Below are 16,264 nucleotides of genomic sequence, written 5' to 3' on the forward strand. Positions count from 1 at the left end.
ATAGTCATCACTGAGATATGCTTTACTGTGGATTGATAAAACAGCTGTCACTTGCTGAAATATTTTGGAGTTTAAAAATGCACAAGTTGGAGAGACACAAATAATCACTCTGGTGGACCACTGGGTAACCACTTATATATATATATATATATATATATTTATGCACACAAATACATAAATTATGTGTAACACACACACACACACACCTATATATACATACAACTATTTTTGTTAGTTTGTAAGTCATTGAGGTTCAAAACAAAAAAATAAATTTTAGATGCAATTAATCATGATTAATCGTTTCCCAGCACTAGTTATTATTAATGTATTTATGGCAAAATTTCTTATAACTTTGTTTTAGGAAATTCAAAAACAAAATAAGTGTAATTCATATAATAATTACTAACTGAAAATATTCCTTGCTATTGAAGAGACCATTTTATGTTTTGAGAACAGGAATCGTGCACTGCTTTTCTTTGGTTTTGTCATGGCCGATTGCATTATGTGTAATGGCAGGTCTGTCCTCATGTCCTCCTCATCATCTACTTCCTGTCACACACACACACACACACACACACACACACACACACACAGCCACAACCACTCAGCTCTCCAGCTGCCAGCGATGCACTGAAAAAACACATGATGCCACACTGCAAAAAAAAATAAAAAATTAATAATAGCGCACAACATGAGACAACACAACCTTGGCTTGCCATGCAGGAAGACACAAAGGCATTTGATGGTCCCATCACTGCCAAATCATTTCCACCTCAAGGAAGGAGTGAAGTATTTTTAAACCACGTTAGTGTGAAGCAAAAAAATATTCAGCGTTGTTTCCCTTTAGCGTAAAACACTTCTTTCGTCATTCTGTACAAGATCTGCCGTGAGTGAACATGAAAAAGAAGCGACAGAGAAAGTGAACGTGCGGAAGCTAGTCTGTTTTAGTGATTTTTCTGAGAACAGTGGAGTTGGGCGGCAGTGCCATATTTCCTTCTCATGGCTCTGGCTGTGTTAAGTCAACACGTTTGGAGTTTAGGGATTCTGGGCTTAGTGCTGAGGGATTATAAGCAGTTGATTATTGCTTAAGCGAGTATTAAGATTGCTCTCAACTCTTCCGGGGTTATAAATCAAGCCAATCCTGGCCATAGGGGCGTAATGAGCAGTAATCGCTCGCTAATGAGCCGGAGTGGCACAGAACACCCACCTGTCCCTGCAACCACTGCAACAATGCCATTCATTTTCTTTGCTACGGCTGTGGTGCGTGCTTAGACAGGCTTCACTTATGTATAACTGCTCATACCTTCAACTTCCTTTCTTATGCTGCAGACATGAAGGATATTCTCCTGGCAGACAATAAAACAGGCTAAAATCCCATAGGTTTACTGTGAAGGAAGAGCCGAGGCAATACGCAGTATGATTCAGCAAGGGCTCTTTTGTATGGGCTACTTGAAATGCCACTTACATGTAGAATTGACCAATAGATATTTAAAACTGTTGGTAACATTAATGTATTTTGTAGGGTCCTTGTCACAAATTTTATGTACTACAAACTGAAAAGTATTTATAAGGATATTATAATGTGTATATATGTACGTGTGTGTGTAGCATATCAATTTAAAATTGATGTTATTTTCCATTAAAAGTAATGAAAAAAAGCCTATCCACACGCTCATTGCTTCGATGCAGAAGATTCATTCATTTATTATTTATTGTTATATCGAAGTACATTTTCAAACATTAATTAAATGCAGCTTTAAAGACAGCTATTTGTTGGTCAATTCAAAAATAAAAGTAATTGAAAAGATTTGTACTTCTGTTTCATAGCAAGTTTAAAATAAACTAAAGAAATCAATTGTCAATTATATTAAAGTTGCACTCCTAGTCTAACATACTTTGGCCACCTAGCAACCACCCAGAATACCCTAGTAACCACATTAACATGCTGAAAGCACAAAAACACCTTTGAAAAGGCAAAGCAACACTGGCAACCACCCAACACTTTATTCATGTTGGGTTTTTGAACAGAATCCTTTGCGTTTCTTTCAGAAAATATAAAAGTGTGGTTTTGTTTTCTAGACCTAAGGTTGATTTCATCCACTCAGACTCTTATAGTCCTTATTTATTTTGCCCCTAATTCACTTCTTGGCTCATTGGCTCTTCAAGGATCCAGTCAAGATGATGTATTTCCTGCGTTCATAGATGCGATCCGTGATGTTCGAACATCTCTCAGGTTGTGTTAACACATGCTCACACATTAGCCAATTCTCTCCATTTCCACTGACATTCCCTTTCACCGGTGTTTTCATGACTTTGTCACCTCATGAAAATGATTTAGTGTCTTTCACTGTTGTTATTAATGGATGAGCAGCGAATTTGATGATCGCTCTGCTATAGCAACATTCAGACATTTTCGTAGCTCATGGTCAAGGTCAGGAAGGTACGTTTGCACAGAAAGCGAATAAATCCATTTAAACTCCCGAACCCATTTCAGAAAGCTGGTTATTTGCCGAAGCAAACTTAGTGTCCCGTCGCCCCGAAACCTTCGCGTCCCAGCGATTCGCAAATGGAAGATTCCTGGGCTACTTCGCTTTACCTTGAAGCTTTTACGCACTCCGCTCTAAATGCTAGTGGGGTTCCCTTTTTGATCCCAGAAGGAGACGGTCTCTTACTCACACGCATGCACACATCAATAACAGCCCCGCGCCAATAAACTTCTCACTCTCGCCTATTGAAAGCAAACCTTTCTGTTGACCCAGCAGGCTTTTGAGCACAGGACAGGCATGTGAATGAAGCTCCGCGAAAGGAGTGAGGGGTGTTCGCCTGCAGCTTTGAGCACACTTTAAAACCTGCAGGGACACAATTGTGAACTTACTCGCTGGCTCCAACAGCGCTATTGTTCGCCTGTAAGTGATGTTGAGTAGGAGGACCTCAAAAACTGAACGCAGGTTGTAAACAAGCTTGTTAACTTGCGCTAGCATGAAGGATATCTTTGCAACATCAGTTTAGGGCTTGATTTATTCTCTTTATTATAGTCTGTGAAATAGCTATACATGTATTTCCTAGGTAAGCTTTGATAAGAACGTCCTCTCTCTTGTTTTTCTTCCAACTTTACATTTCTGAAGATCCTTTGAGGTGGAATGTCTGATTTTGTGCCACTAACTTTAGAATCGGTTATTTTTCAACACTGTTTTTAACACTGTCTGTTATTGGTTACACAAACAGGTAGTCCCCTCCCAAATTCATTACAACGGTTGAGCCCGTTTTGCTTTGTTGGACTTTTGTAACATGCAAGTAATTAAACGTTCTTCTGGAAGCTTTTGATCTTTGGTCATGATTTAATTCTGAATTCTAGCTCATGACCGTCGTCATGTGGTTATTGACCCCCTGAATAACACTGGTTGATTTCATATAAGCCTCTTGAATTTCAACAAGACATGCAACATCTATTTTCATTTCATTTTTCCCCAGGTGAAATTTCCTGATCGATCTGACCCCTGCAGCATTAGCATGTGCCATTGGGTCAGTCGAGAGCAGACCTGCTGGCTCTCTCTGTCTGATCTTTCTCGCTCTGTGATGGATGAAGTCCTCTCGAACCGCAGAAGACAATTTTAAAAAGGGAAGAGGGATAGCGAAACTTCTGCTATAATTTACTGACCCTTAAGTTATTCCACACCTTTTAAAAATGGTTTCTTGTGCTAAACACACAAGAAACCAGTTAGTAACCAGTCGCTGGTCCCCATTGATTTCCAGCATGTAGAGAAAAAAAAAAATCAGTGAACCCTATCATTATCACTATTAATTAGTAGCTCATTGGCACATCGTTTTAACATATTGACTGCTTATTAGTACTTATAAAGCACATATTCTGCACGACCATATTCCACCTCACTAATTATTAATTAACAGAAAATTAGGAGTTTGAGGCAAATGGTGCGAATTGGACCTAAAATAAAATGTGACCAAAAAAAATCACACTTTTCACAAACATATTAAGCAGTACAACTGCTTTTAATGTAGATATCGTTAAGAAATATTCATTTCAAAAAATGAATAAATGAAATTCGTTTGTTTCTTTATTCATTCAGGAGCCCATCTTGTCCCATCTGTCATAACTCAGTTGCAAAATGATCCTGTTTGCTAGTTTGCCAGCTGTGCCAAACAAGTCCGGAAATGTTCTTTTTGTCTGTCTGCATTGTGGTTCAGCAAACCATATTGATTGGCGTAATGCTCTGAAAGATTTCTATATAATATGCAGTGCCATTTAATCACCAAAAACAATTGAGCTGCATGAGTATTTAGAATGTTGACAAATTAAGGCTCTAACAGTTCAACAGATAGATGACCATGCTGGCATTCAGAACTCAATAGCTTCACTTTCACACTGTCACACACACTAATTGTAGCAAGAATAGACCGAAACCATTTGCATATAGATGGCACCCTTTCATCTCAGTCGTAGTAGGAGGGCTCCATAAGCCACCAGTCTGGGACATGGAGCTCGAATAATACCCCAGCAGGCCTGGGACCTTGCACCTCCCTGCCTGCTCCCTGTTGGGACTCTATACTCAAGAGTGTTGAATTCTTTCATGTTAAACTGCTATAGTGGTTAGTGCATATTCGAATTTTTAGGGAAAAGTAATTGTTACACCATAGCATTAACTTCCTTTTTACTAATAGGCCTTAAACCATTTTAGGATAATACCATATTCTTTGTAATCTATGAAAAAATCCAAAACGGTGTAATTTCTGCCGCAAATGACTCTTTCTATGATGGAAGTAACTATGATGGAAATTACATTTTTAAACATTTTTGTATAAAATCGTCAACTGCTTTATTCTGATAAGGCTGACTACATAACTAGCATTTTGCATACCCTCCATGAAAACTATTAAATATTTCTGCATCCCTTCAAATGCTACACTAAAAATATTATTTTCTCCAAATCCAATTTTAGAAATTTACAGAATACCTTCTCGCTAAGGTTAATTTCATAGCTAGAATTTTGTGTATCATAAATACACACTATTAAATAATATTTTTACACTTGTTCTCCATTTTGTATTTAATAGTGTTGTTAAGTTATTGACATTTTAAATATCTTTGTTTTTTCTTTTTATGTATCCAGAATACATATTTAGTCGTTTCCAAACTTTAGCATAATTTAATACAGTTACGGGATTTTTTTTAGAAATGCTGCACAGAAATATTCTGTTCATATATCTCTCACAGATTTAATCTGAAACCTGACATCCTTTGGGACATAAAAGTTCATAAAAGTTGAGGAAACACAAATAAATCAAAGTACCTTGGTATTACCAACATAATCTTTCTCATATTAGAACTTCTGTCTGGCATAAAAGCCAAAATGTAACGCTCATTAATCGGTTCCAAACGGATAAGGTTTTTCACAGCAATTTCTTATGCTTTTAACAATGACGGCAGAATTTCGAATGCAATCTCATGTTGACTACAACATTTAACCAAGACTCTACTTTTTTCATAGCAGATGTTCACACACCCATTGTTTTTCTGATCCATATGTTGAGGTGTCAAAATGTCCCTTCTCGGAAACAACCCACATTGTGCTATTTTTTCCATATTATCTTTTTATACTTTTTTTGGCTCCAAACCAGGAAAAGGGGTGTTTGAGAACATGTTTTGAATACAGGCTGATCGATAGCATTGAATGTATAAGGAAACTGATACCTGAGCAGCAGATTGTTTTGTGGATATGCTATTTGCTACTTTCCCCAGAGTGCTTTGCTGCAGCTGTGTTTAAAATGAAGGGAAATCAAAGGAAACAAAGCAAAACCTGAACAAGAGAGAGCATTTTCGATAAAAAGTATTCAATAACATTTCATTAAACCCATGAATACTTCACAATAGCAAATTATTTCTTCAATTGATGCTTACAAAATAAAGCTGCCGAGATCAATATGTAAGACTGGCAGTTTTAACAATGCACATAAATTTCTAAAAAAAGCTAATTGATCAGTGAATGAGTTCAGAGAACTGGGCTACAGGCTAATACCGTGGAATATTGATTATTTTATGTGTAACCCCACCTACTGCTCCACATAACGGCGTATTAAACATCACATATGTTTTGATGTGCTATTGTTGAGGCACATTGTTGAGGCACACTTTTTTTTTTTGATTAGGAGACGTACAAATACTGTACACTATAGTTAGTAAGATTAATGCTTTAATGCAGAAAGCACACATTAAATTGACAATAAAAACCTTTTTATGAAAAAAAGGCCTAGCATGATTTTTAATTATATTTTTGATTAAATAATTGATATCTTTCAAAAAAACGTGAATGCATTAAGAAAAATATAAAAACATTCAGGGACTTTTTTACAGTACGGTGTACCGTAGATTACCATAAATGTAAAAAAATAATAATATGCAGTTCTATGATTAATTTCTCTGTCATTTTAACATTCTGAGCACCGGTTCAGCAAATCCAAGGACAGAAATTGGGCTTTTTGTCAACTTTTTTTAGTCATATCTTGTTTTTTTGCCCACCACAGGGCTCTAGGGATTAGATAGGAGTCGACGTCTTCTACTTTTATACTTTTTTTTTTTTTTTTCTCCAGATTATTCATACAGCTTAACACACTATCATAGAAAAACACACAGAGAGCAAAAATAGTTTTGCTCTTGAAGTTCTTCACAGAGAGCCGTCAGTCAAACGCATCTTCCTTTTCACAGATATGTATTTGCACTAGACATCAGCTGTCAAAGCGTAAGTGACGGCTGTTGCTTCACTGAAAAGACAGAAAGCGTTCCCATGGCCCCAAAGGTACACCCTTGTACACACGAGACCTCGGATATTCAGGAGCATGGCATATTGCGCAGAATCTCCGCACTACGTGGCGATTTTCATTGAACCGAGGCTTTTGGAAATTAAGACAATGCACTTTAACAAAAGCCCTTGAGTGCTGCCATAAAGGCTCCTTTGTCTCTGTATGAATTAGCATAAGCTAGAAGACTCTTTCTAAATGCTAAAAAATTAGTAACCGAAAAGCAAATGGTTTGGAGAATTCCGGCCCGGCAGCTGAAGTGCTCTTGCGGGTCTTTAGGAGAAAAGCAGTTTTTGTCCGCAGCGGAGGTCCTGGAGCAGAGGTCTCCAAGTCATTAATCACGGCCATCTTTTCAGCTGCCAGTCCATACAAAAGGTGACCCCGACTCCACAATGGGCTTGGCAATAAAGAGGCTGTTTAAGGGGGGGTTAGATATAGTTTACTGTGGATTATTGCGGGAGTGCCACACATTTATATTACAGTGGCCTTAAAGAGCTTATCTACTGGGAAATGCTGAAAGTAAGTCCGCCATATTGTCCCACTCATACTGTTGGGGTTTTTTTTTGCTTTAAGAGGATCTAGAATCAAATTCCATTATGATTAAGCCTTCTATTTTTGATGCGTTGGTTGACTTGTGATTCTCGTTTTTTTTTTTTTTTGCCAGCTTAGACAGAGACTGAGACTCGGGTCAGTCTCACAAAGCAATATACAGGCTCGTATTTATCCTCAAAATAGGAAGAAAAAAACATTTAACATAAAAAGATTTAGCCTTTTTCTCCATAATACATACATTACTGTAATGAGAAAAAGTTTTTACATTACACTAATGAAAATCACCCTGTCTAGACATAACAGATTTTCAAAAATGAAAAGCAATGTAAATAATTCATAATTATAGTATTGTCTGTGCTTGTGTTAATTGAAATAATATACCTTTTTTTATTAACTTTTTTTTCAGTTCTACACCACTTACATGCCTGTTACTGTAAGTACTGTAATGTGAAAAAAAATCTACAGTTTTTTTTAAAGCCCAGCATTTTAAAAGAATTAAATTATTTATATTAAAGAATAATGTGTAGTACATTAAAATACCTTTCATTTCTACTTATTTATTCTTAAGAAATCCTTACCTGTTCTTTTTAGTTTTATGTAAACTTATCAATTATTGGTATTACTATTATGCATTGTCTCTTATAGCTGTCATTACTGTGATTTCAATGTTATTGCTGTAATGTGTGGAAAAAAATCCTATTTCAATAAATAACATTTATACAATTTCAATATTAGATTCAGTTCTTTGTTATATCATAATCTGTACTCATATTATAAATTTAATACAATAAATTACCATGGCGCAGTAAGTACTTAGTGTTCTATTTTAGAAATGCGTTTTAGAATTTAAGCAATATATCATTGTTTTTCTTCATATTTCAGCTTGTCAAGGCAATAGACATAACAGTAATGTCACAATATAGAAAATAGGCTGCATTTTCTGTGTTCAGAATATCATTTTGAGGTGAATTGTGACCCGTGAAATGTGACAATTTCTAAAAGATGATATTTTTTTTATTGTTTATTCCGTTTTAACACAACATTGCACACTCCATCAGCAGATGCACTGGATGAATAAAAAGCTGGACTAAAATGTCTGAAGACTGCACGGCCTGCGGTTTAATCCATTACAGATAGTAAACCTTGTATTGTCAGAAACACTTGATGTGGATCTGAGCTGAAGTCCAGGAAATGAAATGAATCAAGCATGGGAACCTCACTATCTTAAGTGAGCTCGAGAGGAAACAATGACCCAACCTCTAATCAACTTCATAAATCCACATTGACATGTTTAAGACCACCTCCGCTGCTCCAGTTCTCTGCGATATCCTGTCTGCGGAAAGTCAGGGGACCTATAAATTGATGTCAGGTTGCGTGATCCTGCAGTGGCATCGTGCATCGATATATATTTCTCTCCACACGGCCATTTTGTTTTTACACTGTGCTACAAAGTGTCATTTAGTTACAGAGATGCATGCATTATTGCGTACGATCTTGCATTGTGAAGGTCTAATGTTTCTCGCAATGCTGTTTGCTTTGTAATGAGGATTTTAAGATGAGGCTGGAATATTAACGAGGCAGGCGATTATGTAGATTCATTTACCTTGTGTGTTGAAGGACCGACGCAACGACTCGCCTTCACGTTCCGTGTAAATGTCTTTAGAATGCAAAAGGAGATACTTTTCAGAATGTCCAAGACGCAAAACACTAATGAAGCATAAATATGACCACATTTTAAAGTGCCACTATTAGGGGTTATGAAAGGTTCATATTTTGCTTTTGGGAGTCCCCAACAACAGGTTGAAGTGTGTGTTCATTGTCTTGTAATATGCATTAATTTGACTTTATTTGCTCAATGTCTCCCAAACGATTCGCTCAACAGTTCAACTTTCCAAACCCATCCATAATAATAAGGTGCTTGCTCAAACCACCTATAGGAGCGTTTTTTTTTGTTTGTAGGACAGGTTCTTTGAGAGACAGCAGCTTTATACACGGTGTACTTTCAGATGTAAAAAAGTGCTGGATGTTTTCACTCAATTAGAGCATGAAAGGTCATAAAAAAACAAAACAGTATAGGGGTATTTACATTTTTAGTAACACTTTTATCAGAGCCTTGGCTACAGAAGTTAAGGAGTCATAAGGGTGTATTATTGCATTGGATGTATGAACTGCACACTAAACTGAAGGAAATCTGCCACTTAAAAATCTGCTGTAAGTGCAAAGTTTATCTCAGAGGCATGTTAAAAACACAGGGAGGGGAATTTAAATCGTAAAAAGTTTACTGCAACAATATTTGTTGTGCTGTAATTTATTAAAATGTATCCTGTGCAGTGCTTCTTAGAGAGAGGGGGAAAGGTGGGAGAACTGCTGTAAAGGCTTGTCCAGAAATCTTTTTTTAAACTGTAGTCCTTTAGGGTATTGTCACAAATAAATAAATTAATTAATAAAAGCTTTCAGCTGCATGTCTGTCTTAGTGGCACACAAAAATATCTGGGTCATTGAATCCTATAAAGAGATACGATTAAATGTGAATACCAAGTGCTGTTTTGTTTTTTTATTTTTTGCTGTGATTATTTTAATATAATTTTATTCAATGAATTCATTTTATTCAATGAAAAAAATCTGGATACACTGTCATTCAGCAAAGTTGCATTAAATTTATCAAAAGTAACAGTGAGAGCTTTTTATCACTGAATATTGAACAAAAAAGCTGGTCCGAAAATATTATGCAGCACAACCGTTTTCAAAAAATATAGAATTAAATAAATAATAGAATTTTTGAGCATAAAATCAGCATATTTTAATAATTTCTAAAGGAACATGTGACACTGAAGACTGAAGAGTAATGATGCTCATAATTCAGCTTTGCATCTTAGGAATAAATTAGATTTTAAAATATATTAGCAGTGTAATACTAACATAAATTGTAAGAGACTTCTTTCAAAAACTTTTTAAAAAAATTACAAATTCCAAACTTTTGAGCTGGAGTGATGTTTAAGTTTTAATTGTAGGGCTAGCATAAAAAACTGATTATAAAAAGCTCAATTCATGCTAACCGTGTCTTTTTGTCTTCTTGCAGAATCATTCGGACTGAACTGGATTCTTTCCTCCCTTTGATGCTGAGAAAAGAGACAAGGTTGCCATGGAAGTGAAAGAACGCAGACCCTACCGCTCTCTGACCTCCAGACGGGACGCGGAACGCCGGTACACCAGCTCCTCGGCTGACAGCGAGGATGGCAAGCTCAATCCCAAGTCCTACAGCTCCAGCGAGACCCTCAAAGCTTTTGACCAGGACCCCAGATTGGCCTATGGCAGTCGGGTCAAAGACGTGGTGCACCATGAAGCTGATGAGTTCAGCAGGCAAGGTGAGCGGGACAAGATTTCACATCTCGAATCTTATTGATAAAACCACAAGTGCATTTTAAAACAGTCGTGTGTAAATCCTGGGCGGCTAGTGCTGCCGAATACAATTTAAACTGGAAAATGTACAGATTTTTTTTGTTGGTCTGTGTGGGTTACGGTTTTGCATGGACTCTGGTATGGTTTGCATTTGCCGTGAAAGCAATCTGGCCTAATTTGCAGAAGTGAACCGTTATTGATGACATTATAATTTGCCTATTAAAGTATAATGCATTTCTGATTGCTGCGTGTCTCTACAGAATTTACCTTCAGCAAGCAGCCTGCATTTTTCAAGTCTGTCATAAAGCAGACAGACACAGAATCCATTCTGTTCATGAAAATACTCGCCCTTGTGTCATTCCAAACTAAATGCTGTTATGTTTTTATGAGGAATATTAATGCATAATTATGTTCGTGATGCTCTCTTACATACAATAATTATTGGCAATCAGGGGCTTTCGAACTCCCCAAAAAGTACCATAAAAAATTATTATAAACTTGATTTATTTGTACTTTTTCAGATTTTACATTGCAATAGTATTATTACTATATAGTACAATATTTCGTATTATATAGCATATGTAATGTGTAACGTTTTATTTAATTGTTCAATATTTATTATGTATTAATTATATTATTGTTATTATTACTAATATTATTGTTGTTGTTATATTATTATTAATAGTATGAATTATAGTATAATACTACTATACAACTTTATTTAATATGTATAATATTAATAAATTAATTTGAATATATATATATATATAATATATATATATATATATATATATATATATATATATATATATATATATAATCTCAATCACCATTATCATTATTATTATTATCTTTTTTTTTTTTTAAGATTTGTGTCTTGTCTTGTTGCTCATTATTTGACTGCTGCTTAAAAAAAAAAAACAACAAAAAAAGAAAATATGAAAGACTCCCCTAAATGAAGTGCATTAAAACTTTTGATGGCAAGAATGCAATTAAATGGTAATCATCCCTGATACATGACCTGTGTGCTTATTAGTTCCTTTTGAAGTGTGCAACGGTGCACCCTTGATCATTTTACTCGCCTACTTCATATTAAAGCACATATCTATTACATGTACTTGTTAACATGAGACAAACTACCGTACGCTTTGGGGGAGCTCATCTCGAGATCCACAGCACATCTTTTAAATACGCCTGAGAGACTGATTGCATTCGAGCAATTAAGAGAGACTGCCTGTGACGATTTGATCCGTCGCTAATATATTCCAGCCGTTCTGAAAAAGCAGTATCTAAAACCGGAGAGATAAAAGGAAAGCCGAATGCGGTGTTGCAGCTTTGCCATTAGCGTGCTGGGACTTTAATGAGAGGGGGCTGCCTCGAATGCTGATTCGCTGATGTCTTTTATGACCTTCTAATGTGTCCAGTTGATGGTGACCTGAAAAAATATCCACTTCCCCTCCATGAATACTAAATGCATTGTTGCTCTCAGCCACGCTAACTATTATTGCATTCGCTTTCAGGCATAAATCTATAATTTGCCGTTAGCTTCATCTAAACGGCTTCCTCTTTCTCGTACCTTTGGCCTTCACCAGACACAAGCGTGCTCTCAGTGTGATGTTTTCTAAGGTTTTGCACACTCAAGTGGGTCTGAGTGCTCCATTTTGAATATAAAGTTCTCGTTAGGCTTTCCAAGTTGATTAAACCGTGTCTATTGCATATACTATTGAGTACGTTTTGAGTCAAGTTTGAGTCTCGTACTGTATGACAGCTCATTTTCTGTTGAGATAAATAGTAATGCGTTTCTATACATAGCGATCTTGCCTAACTAGACGTCAAGGTGTCGTAAGTACATATTTCTCAAAAAGACTGTAAAATGTAATGAAAAACAAAATACAGAATAGAATAGAATAGAATATGATTTTTCTCCCAGACCCCTACTGTTGCAGTCTGTTCTTGTATGCATAACACAGATTGTATTTTGCCTCATTGTGTCCTTGTGTGTTGTATCAGGGACAGACTTCTCTCTGAGAGACATGGCTTTTGGAGATTCCGTGCCGCCCCATATGGCAGCATATAGGACAGAAATGGGCCTTCCCCACCGCGACTACTCAGTGAGCGTGGGATCAGACGCTGACACAGAAACGGACGGCATCATGTCCCCGGAGCACGCCGTCCGACTCTGGGGCCGTAGCAACACCAAATCCGGCCGAAGCTCCTGCCTTTCCAGCAGAGCCAACTCCAACCTCACCCTTACTGACACCGAGCATGAAAATACAGAAAACGGTAAGTTTCTTCACAGTTCGGCTCGGAGCAGTGTTACAGAAGCAGGCACAAAGGGACGTCTCCAGTTTAGCACCACGTCAGCTCAGATTGAACGTGTGATGCGCCTTTTATATGGAAATCATGTGTGGCTTGGAGAGGCAGATTCTGTGACGTTCTAGTTTGGTTTTTGAAATGCTTCTGCTTTAAAAAAAAAAAAATCTCATGAATGCTGATTTATGGAAATAAGCAATGTAATACTATGATAATTCGAGTTCTGTGTTTTCTGTTTATCACTAACCTCCAAGTGCTATACAGAACTTTTAAGAGTGATGGTATGTTTCCCATCCATTCATATTCAGCTCAAAACTATGTCAGTATTAAAAGTCAGTATTCTTTTCTCTTTCTTTCTTTCTTTCTTTCTTTCTTTCTTTGTCTTTTTTATTTAAATACTTTCCGACATTTTTAGATTAAAAAGCATATTGCAAAAAGCATATAGAAGGGTGTGTACTTTCTGTTAGGCTATGTCTTTGACAACTCTAATATTTTTCTTTTCATTATCTGGTGACCTTTCTTGAACAAATTCGGATTTGATTCAATGCTCTATTATATTTACAGATGGATTAGGTGCAATATTTCTGCTGTGAATAGAGATTAATGTATTATTAATACAGTGATTAAAATATGATGCATGAAAGCCTTTGCTTAATTTCGATTGGCCTACGCCAAACTATGATCCTGTCTCTTACAATAAGCAGTAAACATAGCATGTCGCACCACTCGTTATTTTTTTATATTTATGTTTTTTTAATAAATTGTTAATGATGATAATAAACATCATTAGTAACTGCAATAAAACTGTATAAGTAACTGCAATAAAATACATGCATTTTGCTTTTTTCATGTATAATCTCCAAGGCACGTCTATACGGTGGTGCTAGTAGAGGTCACATGCTTTCTGATGAGATTAGTGGCCCAAACAGAGCAGGCCATCCTGGATCCATCCTCCTCAAGCTCAGTGCTTCCAAATGGTCCCCGAGGGCCCAATGAGTGTCTTTGCTTGCACAGAAGGTCACATTGTACCGAGACAGTGTCACAGTAAAACTTGTCAAGAGCAGGGCCTGATTACGCTAGAGGCAACGCTTCAAGAACTGCAGGAATATATGGAAAATCTGCATGAAATATTGAGTTTGTTATTTAGAGCTTCCTAACGGGAATTCAAACGTTAGTTGTTTTTCACGTAATAAGTCTTCAAACATTTATTAAACCAGGATACGCGTCTCTTAAAGTTGTTTAATTTAAGAGATATTTCATAAGTGGCCTTTGAGTTGTTCTGACTAGCAGACTTGAGAGATATTTTAGGGAAAAAAATTATCTGTTTTACTAGAAAGTCAGTAAACTTGCAGTAGATGTCTTTGGTTGGAGGCGTGTATTTGCTATTTTCTCTTATTTCATTTTATGTTATGTTCTCTTATTTGATTCGATTGGGGGTGTATATAAAAAATTTGATTCTGGTTTTTGTTTTGTTAAAAAATCATATTATTCAACATTTGCTTTTGTCATAAAATTCATATTATTGAAAAATGTTACATTTTGCCACGTGACTTTTCCCATTCGCGCGTCTTAAATCACGTGGTTTGAGGAGACGCTTGCTTTTGCTTCCTATGCAATTCGTTATTCACATTTTGCTTGGGAGATGGCGAGGTGAAAAACATTCAAATAAATAAATAATGATACTAGAGACCACAGTGTTATTGAAATGTGGGCTCTTTTGACCATCTGGCGATGTTTTTTTTTTTTTTTTTTGTTGTCTGGACCTAAACCATTTTTTGGATATCCTCCTCTGTATCTATATCACAAGGCTCGACTTTTGAGAGCGAAATGTGATATTTCCTCAAGGTTTCTTAGCGTTTAAAGGCCTTAGTTTGGCACTCTTTATATCCGCAGCCTAGTTAAGCCTTAATCACGCTCTCGTTTACAATGTACCTTATGCATATTCACTGCCAAACTCTGATAGTGCCTCTAACAGCCTTTAGAAATCACACATCAAGGGCCCGGCAGCAAAACACTAATTGCCTTTTGCTCCACAGTCTCCCTGAAAGCCTACAAATAGTCTGTTTTGCACTGAAGACGGTGTCGTTTTAGCTATTAGAATCTTATTTAAAACGACAGAGGTGCTCTTTTGTGCTGCATCACATTTTATGCATAGACATCAGTGATGGACTTAAAAAGAAAATGGAATATGTCTGTCTGAACGTCGTGAAACGCTGAGGTGAGACTAACCCAAATGCGCGTTAAACTGGATTTGATGACTGTGAAAAAGAAAATGCCCTCCGTGTATATCTTTATTCACAGCTTTAGGCATCTGTTTGACTGTTGTAAAGCAGACATAATTCAAAATTGCTTTTTATTTTGTTCATTCAAGCAGAAACTCTTGTTGTATTTACTGTTTTTTGAGCTCATGTTTAATAACGTGCACTTTAAAGGGCAAACTAACTGAAATCTATTGCGTTATCCAACCTACTTGCGTTTTGTACACACATTATTATTATAAATTATTTTTTGTATTATTTTGAATTATTTTTTAGAATTGTTATATATATAAAAAACATTTCGGGGTTTTTTTTATTTATTTTTAGTGTTTTTTGCTTAATTTTTATTTATTTTAATGAATTAAAAAATATTTTTAATTAGGTTTAATTTATTTTTATCTCAGTTTTAGTGTTGGTCAAACATTAAAAAAAGTTGGTAAAACATTAGAAAAAAAAAAATTAATTTTAGCAAAACAAAAAACGTTTTCAATAGTTTAATAGCACCACTGGTAATATCATGGTATTTGAATATTTTAATTATTCGCTATCAAAGTAGCCTCTTATGCCGTCACAATACTTTTATGCAAGAGTAAGAAAAACGCACTTCTTTTTCTATATTCTACTGATCCTTGCACCAACTGGGAAGGCAAAGCTGTTGTAATGCATTAGATCACATTGAGATTAAAGTAAATAAATAAATAATGCTTTCTTAATGTTTAATTTAGTTCACGTTGTCGTTGCTTTTAGAGCTCATTGGATTAAAAATATCAGAGGAGCTTCTTGGTACATAAAAAGAATTTCAGAATGGCTCAGATTCATTTAGCAATTAGCTTTCATTTTCTGCTGTTAACATTCAAACTGGTGTTGTTTATCTGGCCAACGGTACATTCATTAGATATAGCATAATCCATTATCATGTAGCATGGATC

At 36.0% G+C, this 16,264-nt stretch overlaps 1 protein-coding gene across 1 annotated transcript in view; it reads left to right on the top strand.

Annotated features, from left to right (window-relative positions):
* The window catches only part of tenm4 (teneurin transmembrane protein 4), a 193,892-nt gene that overhangs the window by 35,815 nt on the left and 141,813 nt on the right, over window positions 1-16,264 (top strand). Inside the window, 2 exon segments of the mRNA XM_043259601.1 lie at window positions 10,445-10,730; window positions 12,775-13,047. Of these exon segments, the coding sequence (XP_043115536.1) occupies window positions 10,508-10,730; window positions 12,775-13,047 (496 nt within the window). The 5' untranslated portion in view covers window positions 10,445-10,507.

Source organism: Puntigrus tetrazona, chromosome 15 (assembly GCF_018831695.1).
Source record: "Puntigrus tetrazona isolate hp1 chromosome 15, ASM1883169v1, whole genome shotgun sequence".
NCBI lineage: Eukaryota > Metazoa > Chordata > Actinopteri > Cypriniformes > Cyprinidae > Puntigrus > Puntigrus tetrazona.